The 24,282-nt window shown below is 39.4% G+C and overlaps 2 protein-coding genes across 9 annotated transcripts in view; one reads left to right on the top strand and one right to left on the bottom strand.

The window, feature by feature from the left end:
* Window positions 1-17,676, top strand: part of LOC131233982 (uncharacterized) — a 96,061-nt gene extending 78,385 nt beyond the window's left edge. For 3 of the 5 annotated variants that reach the window (XR_009165443.1, XR_009165440.1, XR_009165442.1), the window contains 3 exons: window positions 16,855-16,892; window positions 17,024-17,092; window positions 17,255-17,521. Coding sequence is in view for 1 of the 5 variants with exons in the window: in XM_058230912.1 (XP_058086895.1) it covers window positions 16,855-16,892; window positions 17,255-17,592 (376 nt within the window). In the remaining 4 variants the exon portion in view is untranslated. Of the gene's footprint in view, window positions 1-16,854; window positions 16,893-17,023; window positions 17,093-17,254 lie in introns of all 5 variants that reach the window. The other 2 variants (XR_009165444.1, XM_058230912.1) reach the window with 2 other exon arrangements.
* LOC131233980 (uncharacterized) overlaps window positions 1-23,736 on the bottom strand; it is a 69,131-nt gene extending 45,395 nt beyond the window's left edge. For 2 of the 4 annotated variants that reach the window (XM_058230908.1, XM_058230910.1), the window contains exons 1-3: window positions 23,106-23,736; window positions 9,445-9,619; window positions 2,166-2,249 (exon numbers count right to left, since the gene is read on the bottom strand). In XM_058230908.1, the coding sequence (XP_058086891.1) occupies window positions 2,166-2,249; window positions 9,445-9,619; window positions 23,106-23,266 (420 nt within the window). In that variant the 5' untranslated portion in view covers window positions 23,267-23,736. Of the gene's footprint in view, window positions 1-2,165; window positions 2,250-9,444; window positions 9,620-11,214; window positions 11,331-23,105 lie in introns of all 4 variants that reach the window. The other 2 variants (XM_058230911.1, XM_058230909.1) reach the window with 2 other exon arrangements.
* Between the last annotated feature and the right edge of the window lie 546 nt (window positions 23,737-24,282).

Raw genomic sequence — 24,282 nt, 5'->3', positions numbered from 1 at the left:
AACAACCCAAATTGACTACAGAGAAATGATTCAAATCATCAATATGAATTGTCTATCATGTGGGTGCCACTTTCAATTGCATGTGCTTCTTAAAAAACAATTTGATTGGGTCCCAATTGACTGCATGTGCCTTGCAACTACAACATCACTTCTAATTAGATGATCAGGAAAATGCACATTCCATCACATGGGCTGATGGGCCCACTTTTTAGTGCGTGTTCTTTGTGATGGTCACTTTGATCGGATCATCCTCACCATCCGACAATAGCCAGGAAAGTGGGTGTCCCAGAGAAATTGTAGGAAAGTGGTATTAAAGATTGATCTGGATCGCCCTTCATGCGGATCCCACTTTTGATTGAATGTCTTGCAATAATCACTTGGAGAGGGGCATCTTAACCACCAGATTGATAGCCAAGAAAGTGGATAGCCTAGATGTTTGTAGGCAAAAAAGGGTTTAATTATCAATTGTATCATCCATCATATGGTCCTTACTTTTTATTGCACCATGCCTCTCAACTATCATTTTCTAAAGATGTTTTTAACCATTTGATTATCGCCAAGTGAAATAATTAATCAGAATTGGTTACAGTGCAGAGGTTCTGATTGTTGGTCTATAGCATTCATCTTTTTATCTTCATAATTTTTTTTTGAAGAGTATCTTTTTATCTTCATAAATAAAAAGCAAGTTTATTAATTAGAAGAAAGGAATGGATAAGAGTATCCAACAAGCAAGGAATGCCCAGCGACCTGTCAGTCTAGACCATTTGTCATAGTACCGCCTTGGAATATGCATCTCTCGATGCTCAAGAATCACTTTGATCAGAGAAAACTAAGGTCTAACAGAATCGTTGGTCAATAAAATGAATAATTCAAATTCATTTAAACAAAAGAGGCACTATATGCATGAGCTTCGGAAAATAAAAAATCACAAACTAAACTTTTGATTCTGATTGAAAGTTTTTAACTTCACAAAATCGATCCAATTTGGAAGAAAAACAAAATGTTTTTGGGCAACCAAACAGTGATACTCGAAGAGTAGACAAAAAAAAATTCATGAAAGCAAAACTTAGTGAAATTAGGTGCAGCCAAATGCAACCTTATCTTTACTAGTTCCAAAATATTTTGCCTAATGCTTAGAGAGGAAAACCAAACATCCTAAGTTTAGATGGCCTCAAGCATATAACAATAAGGCCAGGTTTTGAAAGTTTATAATTGCCTGTAAAGTTAGCTACTCTGAGGGTTGAATGCACAGCATATAACCTAGTTTGCTTTGCACCATGAGGATCTTCATGAAGATATCAATTGAAATCAGATAGAGACTTCAACTGCATATTGGAGGTTTAGCAAACTGCAAGCAGTATTGGCTACCAAATATCTCCCAAAAGGCTAGTGTTGTGTGATGCTACATACAATAGATTGATGAATCTATTGTGCATTAACTATTTAAATCCATCGCCCGAAAAGGAATCTAAACAAAACTAACTTCCCAAAAAAGAAAGGAATCCAAAACCCAATAACAGGACATTATGACATTTGCAAATTGCTTTCATAATCAATGCCATCAGCAACCTTGCAAACTGTAGAAATTCAAACAATCAAATAGTTGGAATATATAATTTCACCATGACAGGCAGTGATTTCTCAGACGACAGCATAGCATATTCTGCCACTAATTTCAGACATGAACAAATGGTTGGTGAATTCATGAACCCAAAGCTTTAAAAACGATAAATGAAAAGTGCAGAGGTTCAAATAGAATCCTATCTAGCAACTAAACAGTAGATCATCTAACATTTAGCTTGAACTTTTACATTACATAGCAGGATATGAAATTGAACCAGTAAAAATATAGACTAATGCAGGGAAGTAAACAGCTGAATAAATTATTTTCAAGAAAACCACGGAAGAGAGAAATAAAAGCTATTTCAGAAATTATATCATCTGTCCGAGCGATTCAACACTAAGCAACCCCCAAAAGAGAGCTGTCAGTAGAGTGTAACCAATAAAGGAATTGTCCTTCCTGTCCAATCACAACTTACCATGGTAGTACAAATCATACAGGAAAATGTGAAGTATCAAGCATAACGGTTCAATGAAGAAAATGACTTCTACCACAAGCTTTGAGTGCAAATCTCATGAACTAAGGCAAGGAACTTTGATTTCACCTGGCCCCTGCTAAGCATCTCTGATTTCTTCAATTTTTTCATGGCATAGATATTGCTAGACGACTTTTCCCGACATAACCTGACCTGTAGCATAACAAATAATAAGCACCCAAGAAACCCCACATGCACCTATACATTACAAAATTTAAGATTGAAGAAAGAGGACAAAACCTAAATTCCGTTTGCAGCATCAAACATCTCTTACAAACTCCAACTCAAAACCCTAGTTTCACAAAGCAAGAAGGGAAGCGGTACTAGATTGGGTGCAAGAGCGGGAAGCCTCAGTAGAATCAGGTGTGGGAATGAAGTCTATGTTTCAAAAGTTAGAGAGGATAGATGCCTAGGAAGTGAGAGCAGGAGCATGAGTTCAAAGAGTGTTTGAAATGGGACCTGCAAGGCACATGCTCATGTTGACACAGACACGACACCCTCAAAACCAACTGTCATAGACTTTGCTAATTTCTCATCCCCCTCAACTGTGACGTACTCATGCAACCCCCCATCACCGCTCAAGTAAGCCTTCACTTGCATGCACAACCAGATGGCATGCACTAGAGCTTGGCTAGGATGCTTAAGGACACAAGAGTGAGTGTTGTCAGTACAAAGCTGTAAATCAGGTGGTCTCATACAAATGAAAAAAATGTTACGACTCTGAAGTGTAATTCACAAATGAGGGAAGCTTACTAATATATAGACCCAAGAACATTTCAAATAACTTTTACATCAATGGCATCCATCTGACGATCCAAGAATTTTCTAACCCTTCTAAATTATTCTACTCATAAGTAACTATAGCACTTTATAAGAGCATTAGTCTTCCAAAGATCTCCAGACATGTCTAGAATTGTCTAGCCTACTCTTAAACCTTCTACACTCTTCCACTACATACAAGCCTTATCATGTGTGTACCCAAAATGGTCAAATCCATGGTCAAAACACAGTTGCAAACCTTCTGACCACCACTCCCAGTCCTCCGGCTACTAAGCTGTTTATACTCCTGTTTCCCCTACTGCTGCCCTTAAAACTTCATGAAAGTATAGGAAAACCTCTATATTGTTGAGCCTACCCATGATGATTATGACTTCCTTCCACAAGGAGGTAAAATACGTGTTCATCGTTCACACATCAAGTAGCATGGCACCCCCGCATATAGAGATATTTAGTGGAGTGGAGGGGACCACCCCAGAGCGAGGCCAATTGGGGACAGACCAAGCAATTCAAGGAGCAAATCAAGAGGTTCATCGAGGAAACTGCGACAAGGACATCGACGCAAACAATCAGAGAGACTTGTCACGGCCATAGAGGTTTCCAAACGAACTTGGCCATTTGGAACTGCATGTGAATAGACTCATAGTGAACAAGTGTAGAAGGCTCCACATTAGGCTAGACTCACATAGAAATGTGTAGAGATGTCCGGAAGTCTAATGCTCTATAGGAAGTTTTGTGGCTAGATATGAGTAGAATATTCTAGAAGATGTAGAAGGTTCTTCAACAGCGAGATGAATGCCTAGTGGCATTATCAAAGCCATTGAAGCAAGTTCTATGCAGTGTTCTTCAGTCTATATAAAGTCTGCGCGCTTGGGACTCACTCTTTTTCTTAAAATTCTCCTTATTAGTGGAACACAAGTTCTCACTCTTGCTCGTGCGGTGTTTGAAATATCAGTATCATGTTATTTATCGCATCCTTGGGATATAGATACATCATATGTATTGATTATCACATGAGATATATCGTTTGTATCAAGTAATTTATCACGCTTTTTAGGAAACATGGGGAAACATTGGGGAAATGGTTGAATTTTTCAATGAAACTTCAGAGATTGCTAAAAAATACCTTAATACACACTTTTTAATCATAACATCTCAAAAAAGGAGTGCACATAATAGGTTCCCTTTGCATATAAGGTCCTAATCTATGTGTTATCTAACTGAACTAATGCAACTATATTTAAATTGAATGCATAACATTTAAAGTGTATGTGATGATCATTTCATCAAACAATCATAAATACTTCAAAATTAGTCTTAATTAATAGTTGGTTAAAGAGAAATTTCAAAAAAGATTGATATTTTAATAATTTTTAATTAAAAATGATTTTTGTTTTTCGAAAATTGACAAGGACTTAACAAAACAATAGATCAACCCTCTCATACATGCTCGATTTCATGTTTGGAGTGCAAAATTGCAAGCAATTTGGGAGAAATTGGAAATTTTTCAAATTTTCCCAATTTTTCCTAAATCAGACCACCTACACTCAAATTTCGAAATTAGGGTGCATGTGATGATCATTTCATCAAATACTTCTAAATACTTCGAAATTAGACTCAATGGATAGCTGGTTGAAGGAAATTTTCGAAAAAATAAAATAAAAAGCACAGAGAACATGAAGAACCGATGGATATCGAAATCAAAAACTCCGTGATTGTTCATGCAAATCATGAAGAGCGACCTCCTTTTTAAATGGGAAAAACATGCTCATGATTCTACTATTGTGTTTTCTATTGCTTTATGGGCTTCTATAATAAAAGAACTTCCCCAGGTTAAGGGAAGAAAATTCTTTTAAATGATTTCTCGACTATTCGAACTACACGGTCTACTAAGGACTTCCTTTAGAGCAAGAGAAAAAAATCCTCTCACCAGTTGTTCAACCCTTAAAGAAGAGGTCGGACCACTAATTGGCAACGCTACTCGGATTGCGTGATCTACTGTGGATTTCTCTTAGTGCAAGGGAAACAGTCCTCATAAATGAACTACTTAACCCTTTATGAAGGGGTCATTGCAATTAATTCATCTATTCTACAAGGGCAGTGCTTCCCTAAGGAATAGGATAGAACTCATCTGAAAAAGTTTTGACCATCTAATCGGCAAGACCGATCTGCTAATTGACACACGACATACGATATACCACTGAACAATAGACTTATCGATCTTACGATTGCTCGGCCCACTACCTCTACTCCGTCCGACCTCTCGACCTCTTCGGCGCAAGGCATCACACAGTGTCAGTCCACACTAACTTACTTCCCGAGCTCCTTAAGAACGCTCGGAAGTAGGGGTTACTGTTATGGGTAAAAATGGACTGACCGAAGGTTATGGATTGGCCGAGGGCCAAAAAATCACCTCGGCCTCGAAGGTCGGCTTTAACTAAAGACCTCAACCTCGGAGGTCAACCTCAGATATCGACTACCAGCTTGAAATACAAATATACTTAGAATATATTGAGATAAGATCTTCCCGAGATCTTCACCGTGGATATTGGGGAGATAACCATGACGCATCCGGAAGATCTCTTCCGTAATACGCAATCACCATCCAAGAGGCATTGCCATATACACCACTGTTAAATACAGCCACTGCCATGAGTAAAGGTACACACAAAAATATCTCAATTCTTCTACTCCTGCGAAACTACCTGACTTAGGCATCGAAAGGTCTCCGGCCTTAACCGGCGCCTCCAATGTCTTCCCTTGTTTTCCATTAAATCACAAGTATTCCGAGTAGCAGGAGGTGAGGAAGTATCGACCGGATTTTTGCATCAACAATTCTAATGGGAAAGAGGGAGTCACAAGAGAGTCACTCGTTATCAAATCCTCTTTCCACATGCCTTATTATTTGTTTCTCTCTTTTCTAATAAATTGCAGCTACTTAAGAAAGCAAAATGCTGCAAGAGCTTGAGAATCTCCTGTCAAAGTATTGAGATGTAAATCAAGTAACCCCGTTAAATGTTAGTGTTAGAATATGGACATACACATGGATTGTTGACATGGTACAAGATGTACCATAGGTCTCGAGAATCTCAACCTAATTCAACCGTGCACAAGTGTAAGTGAACCTAAAGAGCAGAATTACTTGCAACCATGATGCTACTTCTTAGGAAGTTTCCATAATCAAAGTAAGAGCCTTTAATCCCAAAGGATGAAGCTCTTTAAACCTGAAGTAATTAATCGAGGTGAAGAACTAATTCAACAAGTTCTATAAACATATACACAACCAGTTAGCACTCCCTGAAAATTCTATAGAGAGCAAGGATACAAACCAAAACCTAGGTAAAGTTCAAGTCAATGGAGATTTCTTATCCCAATGCAAGTTTATTAGTATCTTATGTAGGACAACTAAGGACCCCACCCGAATGCAAAATTTGAACTTGAGGTGTCAAAACAGGACGGCCCATAATTGGCCCAAGTGATGTGTGCACCCTGCTTCAGGATAGTTTTGAGCAACTTCATTTGGGCAGTGGTTTGGGTGTAGTTCTTTAATTTCCTTTTGTTATTGGTTCGTTGTTAGAGGGTTAGTTAGGGGTTTGACAATGCAACATTAGTCAGGTGGTGAAAGGTTGTTAGGGTTGTTACTTGGGATTGTATAAATAAGCCGAAATTTCTGCAATGCAACTAGTCTTTGGCTTTGTAATGAATTTGAGAGCTTAAAAAGATACTCCTTTGGCTTTGAGAGCGCTTAAGAGGTGTTTGGTTGTCAAATCACAATCCAAACCCTCATTTTCCCTCTTCCTTTTTGTCCCTTTTTCTCATTGCAAGCAAAGCTCCTTCAATTCCGTTGAGATTGTCGATCTAGAGTTGCATTGGTAACCAAGTTGAGTACTCCGATTTTTTTAAGGATTTTGCGTGCCACGGGCCAACATTTTGTGTTACCATAAGCTAAATCCCAAGGTAATAGTCATGAAGGACAAACAGGCTAAATGAGAAATTGTATATTTATATGTTTGAGATCAGAAAAAATATCATTGGTGCTCACATGTGCTCTAAATACTAATAGCTCCAACGAACCATTGTCCAGAGTTAAAGATGAAGGAACCAAGTAGTGAAATCCAGATGTATGTACCCATCACTTGAGAAATGAACTACAGGAAATCCAATAAGCAAAAGAGGCGATTACACACCCAAGAAATGTTACTTTCTAAAAGAGCATCTAATTAAATGGAGCATGTTTGAATTGCATCGAATGAATCAATAAACACAACTAGATTGTCATGTGCTTAGTTCAAATCAAGCACATTTTGTAACGACAACACTTCCTTATGCACATTATGTGGCACAAAATTAGAAGATAATGGGTAGGGATGCCAACAGTTCAAGTTCTGGTCAGGTCTTGGTGTACCCACACTCAGACCACTTAAGGGGTCAAGGTGATGCCCTATCCGTTTCAGGTCTTGGTGTACCCACACGCAGACCACCTAAGGGGTCAGGGTGAGGCCCTATGATGCGGACATCAGTAGTGCGCCCTTTAGAATGTATCAGACGAGGAGGCGTCGTCGACAGAGTACCAGAGAGGAGGAGTTGATGTGGATGGACGACGGGTCCATTGGACCCACTTTTCGACGCGCTACAAGTGCAGGAGCGGCATGACCGCACCCCGACCATAGATCCATGGGTCGGATTTCACACCCTATCACATGGGTGTTTTAGTTTTGGAATTTTTTGTTATTTTTTTGTTTCGAAGGCTTTATTGCAACTTTCTTTATTTTTTGTCTTTTTGTTATTTTTCTTGTTTCCGGGGACTTTAGTGCACTTTTACTTTTTCCATAGCTTATATATACATATGTAAGGAACCCTATTATCGTTATTATTGCATGAATAAGAATTCGTCTATTTTCTTCCTCTTTATTTAAGAGATTAGGGTTTCGGGATTGGCCCTTGTATGTTGAGGATTCCACCTCGATTTTGGGTTTCCCTCTTTCTAGGATCTTCGAGGTGCAGGAGAAGGTAAAAATCATCCTCCTTTTCTTTTGACGACAAAGGACCTATACCTTCTTCATCTTGAACCTCTCATCTTTCACCCCTTTCGTTTCTCGCTGGATACCCCTTTCTACTTTGAACGGAAAAGATGGATGGTTAGTCAGTAGAATCAGATTCAAGCTTACTCATGGACTGACTTATGTTAGATTTGGGATATCCTCATATCCCGAGGTCCTTCCCTTTTACTGTTTACGTGATCTTATGCAGGGACATGATCCTAACGGAATAACTTCATCTTTGTGTTGAGATTTACTTAATCCCTTTGTTTGGAAACAGTTAGTTAATTGGTGTATTTATTTGAATATTCTTTAACCTGATTATACATGCATCTAGGGTTGGGTTATCACATGTTCCTGCACCACCCTATCTGTTTCAAGTCTAGGTGTCAGGTCCCGGATCCAAATCCAATCAGTTTTGGCTACCCGTGGGGTGCCCATCAGGTCTTCAAACCTTGGCTTTGGGCTAGGTTCTGGCAAGTTTGGGTCAGGAGGGGCATTTACATGGTTGGACCCATCCGGTGGGCGAAATGATCTCACTACACGTGTGCCACAATGCCATGTGTAGTGTGTGGATGGCCTCTTATATAAAACAAATGTGGGCTCAGCAAACCTCATTCAATTGATTTTATTTTATTTTATTTTATTTTATTTTATTTTATTTTTTGTGCATGTGCATAGGATATGATCAATGATAGTGGAATGGCAGAACAGGATTCATATAGCTAACGCTAGTTAGTTGAGATAAGGCGTGTGCACACACATAGATATGTCTGTATGGAAAATGATCACAACTGTAAGTTACAGTGGAGATGACCTCTTTGGGCCTCCACTGTGATGTTTGCATGACATCCATTCCATTCATTGAATTTTCCACCTCAAGTTCACACCCAAGTCCAAAATCAGTGCATCAGACAGTGGGGTGGGCCATACAAAAGGGAAAAGTGAAAAATCATGCCTAAAACCTCTAGGTGTGACCCACCTAAGTTTCAAAATGGCCTTTGGTATGTCCCTCATCGGGGGGCACATCTAGTGAATGAATTTGATGTGGGCCCCACAAAAGAGTTTAGGAGGTTTTATTGGTTGGGTGTGGCCATGATAATTTTCCATATCTGTGTCCATGTCTGCATGCATGCATGGGAGGGTCGCATGGGTGTGTGGGTATGTGTACAAGTATACATACGTGTGTCAGCATGGCACCAAAAAAGGAGCTAGCCATTACGAGAGGTCAAGCAAAAGGCCCATGGCAGCAAACTCTTTGCCAAAAAAAAGAAAGTAGCTAGCCATTGTGAGAAGTCAGGCAATAGGCTGGTAGCAGCAAAATCCATTATCTTGTGAGGGTTATGAGTGGTATTTTTTTGCCCAGGTAATGTTTCTTTTTTTCTTTTCTTTTTTCCTGGCCCCCTTTCGTTGTGGTCCATTTCTAAGGTTTCAAGGTCACCACCAACAATACATCCTTCTACTACACATCTAAAGAAAACATTACTGACACAGAAAATAAATGATGCTAGCAAAACATGAATGTTCCCAACCTCTCCAAAAGCACCTCTTCCAATAATGGTTAAAGGATCAAAATCATCAACACAAATCTTGTGCCTTTTGAGTCGCATAAACTCTGTCTCTTTCCTCTCCAAATCCTTGATTAGATTTATTTTTTCCTCCTTAGGAACATCTGAAGAAGCTAATTTCCTCTCTAGCACCCAGCGCCTGTAATGAAACTAAACCGTGTCAGGACTCAGGAGCAATACCAAAATATAAAGCTAAAAACAGTAATTAGCAATATGTTTCATTAGCTTGAAGAAAATTCTCAAAATTACAGATGAACGGGAGAAAAATCAAGAGTGTAGAAAAAGATCATGGAAAAGAAAAGTAGAGAAATTGAAGCATGCATAATGCGATGCAAAGAGACATTCGGAAATGGTGATCACTGTCACAAGATCTGAAATAAGGATGAAGAATACTCCAGATATATTGAGAGCAAAAAAGGTGTTTAGTGATGAAACTACACTACAGGGAAATTGATTTCAAAGGATGGAGTAACTAAAACTAAGCTGATATGTGGTGATTGTACAAGACTTGTTCTTTAAAACTATTAGACAAGTTCTACAGACTCAGAGCATTGAAATGTGAGTGACAATCTCCCAAAGGAATTCACCATCGAAGTACAATATACCATGTCACAGAATTCGAATCAGCACTCACAACCACATTAAGACTCCCAAAACCCCAGGGAACCTGCAAACTGAAAAAGCACAAGCATGAAAGAGGGCTTGCTGAACAACAGAAACAAACATACCTAGAACAACCTAAACACTCCATATTACCATAAATTATCACCAACCTAAACGAAAACATGTCGGCATTGAATTGACTTCCTATCTAGCTATGTTTAAATGATGGCATAATGTAATGTACAACAAGGACAGTATTGTCTTCTATAAATTCATAGTTTTTGTAGTGGCAACAAAAAATTATTAGCACCACCGCAAAGGAAGTACAAGAAAGCAACAGAAAGATGATGAGGAATCATGCCGTATGCCCTCATGAGCAGAAAAGCATTTTTTTTTATTTTTTTTTTGAAGATTCAAGAAAACTTTATTAAAGAACCCCAAAGGCATAAAGAAACAAACTGAGACAGAAACAGAAAAACAAAACAGAGGCAAAAGAAAAACAGAAAACAAACAAAGCAAAACAGAAGAAGAGAAAGCCTAAGCAAACTATACAACTTGAACCCAGGAGATAGCGGCCCAGGCAACCATAAGCCTAGAAAGAGAGAAAGAACACTGCGATCCAAGATTGGGAGGCAAGACAACCATTCCGGAACATCTCTAGAAATTGAGGCAGGCACCCAAGAAGAAGAGGAATTTTGGAAGCAACGGCTATTCATCTCTCCAAATGGCCCAAAAAAATAGCCATGAAAGACAGACGCCAAATAACTTCGAGGTCTTTGCCCACGCCTCTCCCATGCCAAGCTAACATCGGATCACGAACAGCAAGAAGCATGACCCAGGAGGTGTGGAAGCACGCAAGGATGGATGACCACACCCCATGCGCAAAGGAGCAATGGACAAAAAGATGATTGATGGTTCCCACATCCTCCAGGCACAGCAAGCAAATGTAAGGGAGCACCATTCGTCTTCTTGCAAATTTTCCACAGTGAGGATTCTCCAACAAGCTAAAAGCCAAACAAATGCAGCAACTTTCGGAGGAGTAACATAAGACAAAGTGAAAGAGGGATAGTTGCGCCTGGCGGCAGGGGAGACGGTTGAAGAGCTTGAACAACGAGTGAACCGAGAACTTGCCTGAGCAATTCAAGGACCAGGTGACTGAGTCATTGACTCCCAGAGAATGACGAACTCCCTGCAATAGCTCCAAAAGCCTTAGAAATTCTTCCAGCTCCAAATCCGAAAAAGACTTCCTACAAGGAGGGCACCAAACCCCACATTAGAGAATCAGGAAACAACAGAAACAGATTAGTTTGAGGCAACACAGGCCAAGCAAGGGAAGAGAGAAAGAAGAGGTCTTTCAGAAATCCAACACTTCATCCTGCACTCCATATTTTCAAAGCTTTCCTTCTTCAAAACCAAATCTCCAAAGCCACTTGTCAAGCAGCACGCTATTGATATATTCCAACACCTTTATACCAGCTCCACCTTCGTTGATCGGCTTGCAAACATCTTCCCACCTTAAAAGATGAAACTTTTTAACCTCTGACCCTTTACATAAGAAATCTCTCCTCAGCTTTTCCAACATATCCATAACTGACTTTGGACATTTGAAGAGTGATATAAAGAACACCGGCGTATTAGAAAAAGCAACTTTGATAAGAGTTAGACGCCACCCAATGATAAGTATTGCCATATTAAATTTTAAAAAATAAATAAATAGCATTTATGAATAACAAGTAGGACCTAGGGAAAAAAAAGGTACAGTTCTTCCATGACTTCCCAAGATCAAATTGGTAGTCAACCTAACCATTCATGTAATTCTTCTCAACATTTTCACCAAATAGGAACAAAACCCTTCAATTTCGCATTGATGGACTTAACCTACCAATGATCCATCATCTCCTTCCATTCAAAGATATTACCAACCTAAGAAGTCAATCTAGGAAGATTTCAAGATGAAATCCTCAATCTCCACATACAAAAATTCATAGGAACTTTTGTTCCTAACTGGCACATGTCAAAACATCCTGAACTTGATTGAAAAATTGTACATCCTCCAAACCTTTGAAGACCTCATCACCATCTGCCAAACATCAACCACCATCATGGATGGTAGGCTCCTCATTCTTTGTGGGATGACTTCCAATGTGTCCTCTATGTTAAACCTATCTAATTGTCATGTAAGTAAACTGTATACTGATTGGCATGCAACCTCATTCCAATATTTCCCCCTAGCCTCACATGATCCATCATGGAAACCATAGAAGGAACTTGTCCTAATAGTAAAACATGGTGCGGAGAAAAGAGATGAATCCAAGCAATGGATTCAGCAATCCAAATAGAGAAAAACACAAGCAAATAATGCAGAGAAATTAAGATTTTACAGTTCAAGTTTTCAGCAAGGAACAAATCCTCCAATATAGTAAAGGCATTCAGTATGTGTGTGTGTGTGTGTGTGTGTGTGTAGAGAGAGAGAGAGATGATCAGCTGTGCACTGGTGCGCAGCTAGCTTCATGCGCACCTCAACATCAGCCATTGGATCTGGCAAATGGTTGAGATTTATATAAGTTTCGCGGGCGTACCTCAAAACCATCTCAGTCGGACTCACGCTCTCCCCCAATCCCATTGCCAGATTTCCTAGTATCTCTCTTCGGCCTCCTATCTAAAACGGAAACTGATTGCGTGGTGATGTGAATGGTGTGTTGCAGTCATTAAGTTCCATGCTTACATTGATGATGAATGTATTATATCTACATCGTCCATCCATTTTACAAGATCATTTTAGGGCATTGTCCCAAAAAATGAGGAAGATCCAATGCTCAAGTGGACCACACCACAAAAAGCTATGAGGATTGAACGTCTATCATTGAAAGCTTCTTAGGGGCTATAAAAGTTTTGGATCAATTTGATATTTGTTTCTTCCCTTCATCCAGGTCTGTGTGGCCTCATGAAGAGGCTGGATGACAAATAAACTTCATGGTGGGCCCTAAGAAGGTTTCAACAGTAAGAATCATTGTCCCCACTACCTTCTGTGGTGTGGTCTACTTGAGCTTTGGATCTGCCTCATTTTTGGGCCCATGACTTAAAATGATATTTCTAAATGTCTGGACAGTGTGGATATATCACAACATCTTGGTGGGTCCCACAAAATTTGGTGACGTCGACACACCTCCGAAGTCGGTGGTGTGGCACCCAACGCAATCCGCTTTCGATTCAAACTCTCTCTCTCTCTCTCTCTCTCTCTCTCTCCATTGTTGCAGCTGTGGGAGCTCCTCCCAGATTTTTTGCACAACCATCGACATTAACGGAGCAAACCTCTAGGTATCTTTCTCCCCATCGGTTGTTAATGGTGGCGATGAGATTCATCTTATAGAATAGGATTTTAAGAATTAGTGATTTTAGGTTTTTCTAATTTGGGATTTCATTTTCTTAAATATGAAAAAAAAAAAAAAAAAAAAAAAAAAAGAGGGAAAAAAAAAGAGGATGTGGATACTGGAACGAGATTGCGATGAGTCGTGACTCATCCAACTCAAGTTAACTCGGCTAAGCCAACCTCTATTCCACCGTCCATAATCAGCCATCCATAATGAGAATGTGATGAGTCATGACCCACTCAACTTATGGTGACCCGATGTAGCCAACCTCTATTCAGCCACCTGTATTTGGGATGCTGAAATGAATTAAGATGGGCTCCACATGTGGATGGGCATGGACAAGTTATCAACCTATTTAGATGGGTCCCACCTTGGGCTTTCAAGGAACTGGGGATTAACAAATACCTAATCTTAATCTAATTAGGGATTTATTAATCTTAAATTTTTATTTTATTTTTTATTTTTTAAAAAGTAATGAGGAAGGTTTTAAGGCTTGGTGACACAGCCCAAATGAACATATTTTGAGTTTTTTTTTTTTTCGCACCATCCTCTCAATATGGTCAACCCCCATAGACCAATTCTACGAATTTATTCTTGGTGAGGCCCATTATCAAACGCTAGACAATCCCAATGACTCTATTTTGGAATTTATTTTTGGGTTCGCGCCATCCTACAAATATGGTTTCTTTTTATGCAATAATTAGACCGATATGTGTTCTATGGTTCTTTTTATGTTCGTTTTTCAAAGAAAGTTTTTTTTAAGCTTCATTATTATTATTATTATTATTATTATTATTATTATTATTATTATTGTCATAGTTTAAGTGTTACTGCTCATTAGAAAATGAGAACGGATGGAGAGAATCCTAGTACGTCGCCTGAATTGAGCATGGGTACTGTAACTGGAAGTGTATGGATTCCAGAAGTAGAAGAATCTCAAAAGCCAATTGTAAGGAAAATCGCATTTCGGTCATAGAAGGAAGCTTACAAATTATATAATTATTATGGAAGATGTGTGGGTTTTAGTGTTCATAATAGCTCATGTAAGTACCTTAGCAATACTAAGGCAGACAGTAGTAATAAGATGGTGAAGTGAACTCCAAAAAAAAAAAAAGCGAAAAGTGATTTGGAAAAGGTTTAGGTGTGAAAGAGGGAAAGACATAGGAGAAGGCACAAAAGAAATGTGATGGAATAAAAAGGAGGAGGTGATACAAGAGATAATTGCCCTGCCCTTATGACTGTCGCATTTCTAAAATCAAATTCGAGATACGTAGTTAGAAAATTCATCGAAGAGCATAAACATGATCTTGTGACCCCTCGTAAGAGGCATCTATTGAACTCACATCGTGCAATGACAAAATCAAAGAAAAACTTACAAGACGACTTCGACGCTGCCAACATAAAGACAACTCAAACAATGGTTGTGCTTAAAGCACAATTGGGTGGATATGTCAAAGAAAAACGTAAAAGACGACTTCGATGCTGCCAACATAAAGATGACTCAAACAATGGTTGTGCTTGAAGTACAATTGGGTGGATATGAAAATGTAGGATGCACTGAATGAGACCTGAAAATTATAAACGGGATAGGAAGCGGGAATCCAAGGGTCATGATGCACAGATGCTATATGAGCATTTCGAAGAAATGAAATAATTGCATCCAATGTTTGAATATGAAGTAAAGGTCAACGAAGAGAACATGTTGTCGCATTGATTTTGGGCTGATCAAATTGTCCATCAATCATACCAACATTTCAATGATGTTATTGTATTCGACACTACATATAACACTAATCGATCTGGGTTGATATTTGCTCCATTTACGGGAGTAAATCATCATGGCCAGTCTATCACACGATGTGTTTTCATACATGATGAAACCACAGAGTCATTTATTTGGTTATTTGAGTCATGGCGTAGAGTTATGCAAGGGGAACCCCAAAAGCAATAATTATAGAGCTATGACGAAAGCTATTTCCATTGTATTTCCAAATACATTCCATTGGTATTGTATTTGGCACATAATGCAGAAAGTGCCTGACAAATTAGGAGCCATAGCACATCATGAAGATTTTACTCACCCATCCAATAAATGTATATGGAATTCATAGACACCTGAAGATTTTGAAGAGTCTTGGGAGAAGGTGATGGCAGAAAATGATTTAAAAGACTGTATGGTTGAACTCCATATATACAATCCGTCATAAATGGATACCTGCCTTCGTACGACATGTATTTTTTGCAGGAATGTCCAGTAATCAGTGAAGTGAAAGTATGAATGCCTTCTTTCGTAACTATGTCTCGAAGCGTAATTCATTTATGGAATTCATTGTTCGGTTCAATAGGGCAGATGCGCATCAACGGCATAATGAGCTTGTTGCAGATCATGAAACGATAAGTAGTAAACCGAAGTTGAAAACACCATGCGAGATGGAGAAAGTAATAAGCGAGACTTACACAAGGAGGATATTTTATAAATTTCAAGAAGAGCTATATGAAAGATTGGATTATGTTGCAAAAGGTAGAAGAGAAGATAAGGACATTTATGTGTATAAAGTGTTTAAAGTTGGAAGCTCAGAAGGTCACAACCACGACCAAGTGGTTAGATATGAACTAAGTACGAAATGTGCAATATGTAATTGTCTAAAATTTGAGTTCAAAGGTATACCATGTAGACATGTACTGTGTGTGTGTCCGGACATGCTCGTATATCTTTATTGCCAGAGTATTACATTTTGAAGAGATGAACACAACATGCAAAAGTGGGTTCTGTTCACGACAATGACGGGGTAGCAATTACGGCAGATTATGATGATTCTATCTCACTACGTCATAGTGATTTATCTCACATTTATAGTTTACTTGTTAATTAAGGGGCTTCCTCGAAACATAGGTATCGATTGGTTAAGGAAATGTTGTATGAAGTTTTAAGAGATGTACAAGCTATAGAGTTGGAACCATGTGATGAAATTGCAAGAAAACCTACAAGGAAGGTAACTAAAAACCAAAAAGTAAAAAATTTATGATCCTGAGCCTGTTAAGACAAAAGGAATTGGAAAGAGAATGATACCGGAGAAAAAGAAGGTATGTAAAAAAAAAAAAAAAAAGGATCAAAGAAGATACAATGGTTGTGGCAAGCGTGGTAAAAAGCATGACAAAAGAAATTGTCCAACATTACATGATAATCATACTTTTCTTGCAGAACATGAAGACCAAGGTATAATGATCATTTATTTAATTCATATGTGTACAATCCCATTATTTGTTTTTTGAAATTGCAATATGTTATATTAAAAAAGGGAGCAAAAGCAGCCGATGATGACATATTAATATCTTCAAATATAAAAATTGTTGAATTTTAACATAAAATATATGGGTCTGACCTTATTTTATTCTCCAGGTTTTGGGGAAGAAGTTGCTTGAAGAAATCAATGCTAAGTGAGTTTCTAGATTCTTCCCACCTTATGGTAGCTATTTTAGCCACCACCACTTGGTAATTCTAATCAATTTTTACGTTTTGGCAATCCGTTGTGTTAAGAACATTTAATTGTGATTCGTATTATGCTTAGGTAAGAATCAAGAGAGATAAATTTGTTATACGGTTGCAGCTTTCAGAAACCATGTACACAAAGCTAATGGTATATGCTTGATTCCCATATTAATTTATTATATGATTGCTTGATGTTTAAGTTAATGGGATGATGACTGGAAACTCTATCAAATGGACCTATCATTTGCAAGAATCTACCAAAGATGGGCCATGTCCTTAACAACTAATGGTGTTTTTCTCATATATGCAGGAAAGAGAAAGCGAAGAGCATATGTTTACTCATCTCTACGATATGCAGTACGGAAGGAATTGAAGACGAAGGAGCTTGCAAAGCATTTACATATGTCATTTTGTTTTTCTTTTCTTTTCCATATTCAAGGATCCTTCATTTTTTATTTTTTGGTGGTGGTGGTAATGAGAGATTATAGATATGCACGGTTAAGATTATTAAAATATCAGAATGTGGCATATCAAAGGTTCAAATATCATATTAAGATTGGGGCATATTTAGAAATTATCGGAATGTGGCATATCAAGGCCCTCACTCAGAATGAGGTTGCAAGACGCCTGGATTCATGGCCTGCTTGACAGCTTGATCAGCCTGCTTTATGGGCTTGGTTGAACCATGCACCTGGTCTTGGTGTCTAAGTTGTGCACCCGTGTCCATCAATAGCCAGCGAGTAATCATTTCATTTCCTTTTCAACTAATTTTTCTGCATGCATTTCATTTTATTCGGACCTTCTCTAATCAAATCATGACACCGCCAATAGCCAGAACCTCCTTCTCATCCTTTGGTAGTTCAAGAACAAGTAGAGCTTTGCGAACTCCATGTTTCAACAAATCAGCTATTGCACATATGCCGTGACAGATGGTTCGGCAATATCCAAGCCACCACCGTGTAGATGATGTTCCTTTCCAAAGATGAAGGTGGTCTGTTCAGGATGATGTTCCTACCCAAAGATTTTCATTGTTTCACACCACAATGCCGCAAATAATGCATTGAGGTGTCTTCCAACAAATAATCCAAGCAATGAATCATTGATGCAATATGCTAATTTCAAATCATTAAGATGAGTGAAAAATCTTTTCAAACCATGAAGATAGTGTGCACGAAAAATATATTTTGCAAAATTGAGCAACGCGGGCTGTCCATATGTATAGGATGCTGCGCACCAAATAATCAAAAGATCTGTCTAATGACCCGCAATATTCTACTTCAATAGTCCATTCCCTTGTTCACGATTTTCTAAACTTTTGGACACACAAAAAAAACAAAAACAACATTTTTTTTTTAAAAAAAAAAGGGGAAAAAAGTCTTCCAAGATGGACAGTTCCACATGAAGGGCCCATTTACATAGGTTGATGACCATCCCAACTAATTTCAGCATCTCGAGTATGGATGGTTTAATAAGAGTATGGATGGCTTAATAGGGGGCTGGCTCCAGGGAGTCGTCTCAATTGGTCTATGCCCATCCACATTTCATTTTTTTTTCCTTTCAAATTAAGATCTATGATTCGTTGGAATTAAGCAACCCTAGTCAGATTATGGAATAATCCCTACTTGTTAAACTTTAATCATATCCGTTAATCGCTAATCTCATTCCAGTTTTCTTCTTCTTCCTTCTTCTTCTTTTTCATTAAAAATTTAGGAATCTCAAATAAAGAAAACTCTTGGAATCCCCCCTACTTCCTTGAAATTAACCAAACGGAATAATATTTTTTTTTTCCAGATTTAAGAATAAGAAATCCCAAATAATTAAAATAAATAAAAACCTAACCTTGGAATTACAAATCTGAGATTGGGGATTATATAATCGGATTAGGGTTTCCGCCATTGAGGGATAATGGTGCATGTTTCCTTCGGGTGGGAGCTTCATGGTTGCTGCGATGGAGGGGTCCGAGTACAAAGATGACATGAGAGAGAGAAGACATGGTGGAGATCTGCTAGAGAGAGAGAGAGAGAGAGAGAGAGGCTAATGAGAGAGATGGGGCAGGTGAGCTGGAATGAGGGAGAGAGAATGAGAGGGATGAGAATGAGAGAGATAGAGGTGCACTAGAAGGAGAGAGAAAGCTTGAGACAGATTGAGAGGTATTCGAATGAGGGGGTGTGCGAGTGAGAGCCAGTGATGTGAATGGGAAAGAGTTTCTCTCTGCTCGAAGTGCACATGACGGGAAGCCAGAGAGATATACCAGGAAATCTGGTAATGGGATTGGGGGAGAGCGCGAGTCCTACTGAGAGGGTTGAGGCACGCCCACAAACTCATATTAATCTCAACCGTCTACTAGATCCAACGGCTGACATTGCGGTGCACATGAAGCTAGCTGCGCACTAGTGCACAGTTGATCATCTCTCTCTCTCTCTCTCTCTCTCTCTCTCTCTCTCTCTCTCTCTCTCTCTCTCTCTCTATATATATATATATATACACACACACACACACACACATATCCCAAACATGTGACTACATTGTATATAGGCTTTTGGCACTTTCCTCCATGAGCTAGACTCCAACTTCACTTTTTCTTGACTTCTGCCCTAGTTGCCAACTATTTCTATACTCTTTCTTTAAAATAATGAACTTATAATCTACCTACCGAAAAAATAAAATAAAATAAAAATAAAACTATTGTTACTCTCCCAAGTCCCAACTTGCAATGTAAGTTTCCTTAAGTTTCTTATAGCTTATTTCATCATTGTTGACATTCTTTACCACATAAGGAAGCCTCAAAGAAATAGTTCCTTAAATCCTCTTTGGCAGGCGAACCCGTATCATCTCTAAGCAGCACCGATCTTCTTATAGCTAAGCTATCTGGCATTCCCTTTAGCCGAATCCCTCATGTCGTTTGTTTTGCAAAGCTCGTTTCTCGTCTTCCTATGCTGCCCTTTGCTAGTTGTGGGGATCTTTTGTCTCTGGCCCATTAGAGGCTTTTCAATGTTTTTTTTTCTTTTTCTTTTTCTCTTCCCTAGCCTTAGGTGTGGGCTCTTCCTCCGATCCTTGGCCCAGGGTGTGGACTCTCTTTTTCCTTGGCCCGGGATGTGCGCTTTCCTTCTTTTCTTTTTCTGCTTCCCTGCCTCGGGCTGTGGGTTCTCCTTTGCCTTTTGGCCTTCCATAATTTTTGGGCTATTGGCCCTTTGGGATTAACAAATTTTCTTATATTCCCAGGAAAAAAAATAACTCTTGAAATATTGGATAGCTTTGCTAATGCAATGCATGAGCACCAGAAGAGAAACACACCTATACATTGTGTACCAACTACCAACAGTCCAACTCATCATCATCATCATCATCTAAGCCTTATCAAAACTAATTGGGGTCAGCTATACAAATCCTATTCTACCATTCTACTCTAGCAAAGACTGTATGCTCAACTAAACGATATGTCATGAAGTCTTTTCTTACCATATCCACCCACATCCTTTTAGGCCTTCCCTGTGCTCTTTTAGAGCCTTCAACCTAAACAAACTCACTCTAAGTCCTAATAGTCACAGTAATTGGTCTTGGTGGCACATGACTAAACCATCAAAGTCTAATTTCCCTCATCTTATTAACCATTGGTGCTTCTCCTAAGTTCCCTCAAATGCATTCATTTCTAATTATATCCGTCCTAATCTTGCCACTCATCCATCTCCATATCCTCATTTCAGCTACTATCATCTTATGAACATGCAATCCTTAATTGTCCAACATTCTGTCTAATAAAGCATGGCCGGTCTTATATCTATCGTATATAATTTGATTTCCTTCAATTTCATTGGTACGCAACAATCACATAAAACTCTAGATGCACACCTCCACTTCTTCCACACAACTTGAATTCTATGAGCAACATCCTTCTCAATTTTGCCGATCTCATGAACTATAGACCCAAGATATCGAAAATGGTCATTTTGGGGTACTTCTTGGTCAACAATCTTAACTAATTCCTCATGTCCACTTCTGTTGTTACTAAAATTGCATTCCATATATTTAGATTCTAAAGAATCCCGAAAAAGTTCTAGCTTTCTGTTTATGCACTCCCCCATCCTGTCCATCAAACTGTCATTTGCAAACAACATACATCAATAGACCAACTAATCATGTTTATTTATATAGGCGTTGCCATTACAAATTGTCCTCCTTGTATTATTACACCATCCAAGCATGTTATTCCTCAAACGGGCCATATCCCAACAATTGGAAAGTATTCATTACCCAACCATGAAAGGCAAGCGTATCCACAGACAAGAACGAGAGACCAAAATACTAGCACCTAGATAATCTTACCTGAATATTCCTCTAGATCCAAAGATCCATCTCGCATTAGTATCATTCAATGATAAAGGTATAGCACCTTCTCAGTGCTCCCATGGATGCATGGTAGCTCTACATTCTGTTCAGTCAAATTCCCTGAAGGTCACTCGGTTCTTAAGGAAATTTGGCCAAAAACACATCTGCACGTGCATAAATAGATCCTGATAGGAAAATGATCCCATATTGATCCAACTGGTTGTACACAGCACTGATTGCATATCCTACTTCTAGCTGAACCATACCCATGCTATACCCACATGTCCATCCCTGTTGCTAGTTATAAAGCATTCAAACCTTGTGCATATGAGGCAAAACTGAAAGGAATTTCACAGATACCATGACCGAGAACAAAGTCAAGGACTATAATTCCCTTCCCATATCACATTACCAATTGGATTCTTCTGAGATTGAGGCAATTACAGTTAATGGGTCTTATATCCATCCTAATCGTGAAGTCTAGGAGCATCCATCTTAACAATGTAAAAGGTCCATTGGCTTGTCCATGTCCTTTTTAACTGATACATGGCTGAAACATTGCATAGATTGACAGAATTCTTGCTATGCTAGTATATGAGTAATGATATGATCTGCAATCCGAGCTTTTGCACCATACGCGCCATGGGTTGAAGTATCATCTGATATGACTTGGTCTCATCCGAGTTGTATCAGGTTCAGCCAATGGTTTAAAATCAGTACATCAGGTATCGTATCGTTTGCCACCGAAACGGCCCTGTATCGCCATGTATTGGGCTGTTTCGGGCCGACACAGGCCGATACAGCCACATCATTCATGGACAATACCAATGCGCAGTGGGCAATACAATTTCATATGATACTTTAAACTTTGGTTCAGTCAGCAACAAAACAAGCCACCAGACTGATACAGGACTGAAACATGAAAAACAACCAATACAGGATCGAAATGATGATTCGAAGCAAGTCATACTGGTTTGCATCCCCAGGCGAGCTGCACCCCAAAACTGCTATTTAAATCCTTGATCTGTGCAGGTTTTTCAGTTCTGACAAGTGGGCCCCATGGTTCGGCAGTCCAGACCATTCCCACCATGGATGGACCATTCCCAACATGGATGGACCATCCCCTTAAATCTCCAATATTGGAAGATCCTAGCCAGCAATGTTGAGACTTTTTCTCAGTTGAATGTGGACTGCTTTTGTAATCCTCATGTAAGCCCAAACTGAACGGTTGTAATTGTCCTATAATCCAGATTTTCGGGCATGATCCATCCATAGCAATGCCAAGAAGACTGTTCCCTAGCATTACTGAAAGCCACGGGCTGCCCCATTGTTCAGCAGTGAAAACCAATGTTCTCTTACGTCTTACTGTGGATGGACCATGCTCCTAAAATCTCCCACATTGGAAGCCCCTCACCAGCAATATTGGGACTTTTCCAGTGGAATGCAGACCGTTGTTGTATCTCTTCTCAACCGTCTATTTGTATGTCACAAATTGAAAGGTCATGATTGTCTTGTCCAGGAAATTTTGGGGGCATGGTCCATCCAGGGTGAGTGCAAAATACTAGCGCTCTAGATTACCGAACCATGGGCCCCACCCATCCGAATCAAAAAAACCCACCTATAACATAAATCCTTCATAGTACATAACCACATCCAATCTATGATGAAGGGGATGACATGCTCCATATGATCTGTCCAGATTTTCAGCAAACCATGCGTAACAAGTAAAAACAACAATAACAAATGTTTGCAGAGCCGGATCGATAGGTTTGCAGGTAGAGTGGAAGCTGAAGCTGTTAGAAGAAATGTAAAGAACGGTGTTTAGCGATGCGTACCGTTCCTTCCGCTCCTGGATGTTCTTCATCTGGGCTCTGTAGTGATTCTCGATGAACTGCTTGGCTGCAGCCACTTTCTCCATGGTCAGGCTCGAACCCAGCCTCTCCTCCTCCACCGCCTCCCCCATCTCTTCTTCTGCCGCCTCTTGTCGATCTCCCATCTCTCTCTCTCTCTCTCTCTCTCTCTCTCTCTCTCTCTCTCTCTCTCTCTCTCTCTCTCTCTCTAGGTCTTTGTAACAACTAACAACAACCACAACGAAGTTTGATGACTACCACTAGCACAAGGGGAAACCGGCCACAACGAAGTCAGATGACCTCTACTACAACCAAGGGGTAAACAACCGCAGCGAAGTCAAATGACTACCATTACTAGAACAAGGGGTAAACAACTAAAAGGAAGTCAGATGACGACTACTACAATAAAAAGGGAAAAAACCACAACGAAGTCGAATGATTACTGCTACTACAATGAGGGGAGAGATGGCATTGGAATGAACCTGCTTCCACTCTCTCAGGTGAGGCAAGACTACCAAACATGGGGAAGATGATGGGTGCTGCCGGAAGAATCGGAATATCGTAACGCCGTCTCTCCACCGTACACGTGGCGTGGGACTGTAACCATCATTTGAGGCTCTCCATCTGTAGGCCCTGTCATGGACGGTTTATGTTCGAAAAAGATACCCAGTAGACTAGACTATCTATCACTGATCTTTAATTTACCGTTTGACCGTTGACTACTTTGTTTTCCACCGTTGGTTTGAAGGACACAAATCTATGGATAGGATCATCCGATCCATGTTTATTTCGAACTATTTTCCAGCTACCGTAGAAGAAAACTAGATGATCAGTCCTATATAATGATCGTACGTGCCACGTGTTACGTATAGAGATGGATCTACTGAGTTCCAGTCCACCCACTCCTACCATATCATCTACCCAAAAATGGAGAAGCAAGTGGTCGTGACTCGTGAGTATTGGAGCATGCGGTACCCTGTCAGATCTGCTGCTAAAGTGTATTTCCTAACATCGCACTTCAAACAAGGGACACGCTTAAGAAATCAGAGCCGTTCATTAGAGAAATCGCATTGGTTAGGTACGATTTCTCATAAATCGTTTTGCCATGATCATCAAGTGGGCCACAATTATACAAAAGAAATGAACGTCCCAATTTCATGCA

This window comes from Magnolia sinica, chromosome 18 (assembly GCF_029962835.1).
Source record: "Magnolia sinica isolate HGM2019 chromosome 18, MsV1, whole genome shotgun sequence".
In the NCBI taxonomy this organism is placed as follows: Eukaryota; Viridiplantae; Streptophyta; class Magnoliopsida; order Magnoliales; family Magnoliaceae; genus Magnolia; species Magnolia sinica.
Note: the sequence above shows the minus strand (reverse complement) of the source record. Positions and strands in the feature narration are given on the sequence as shown.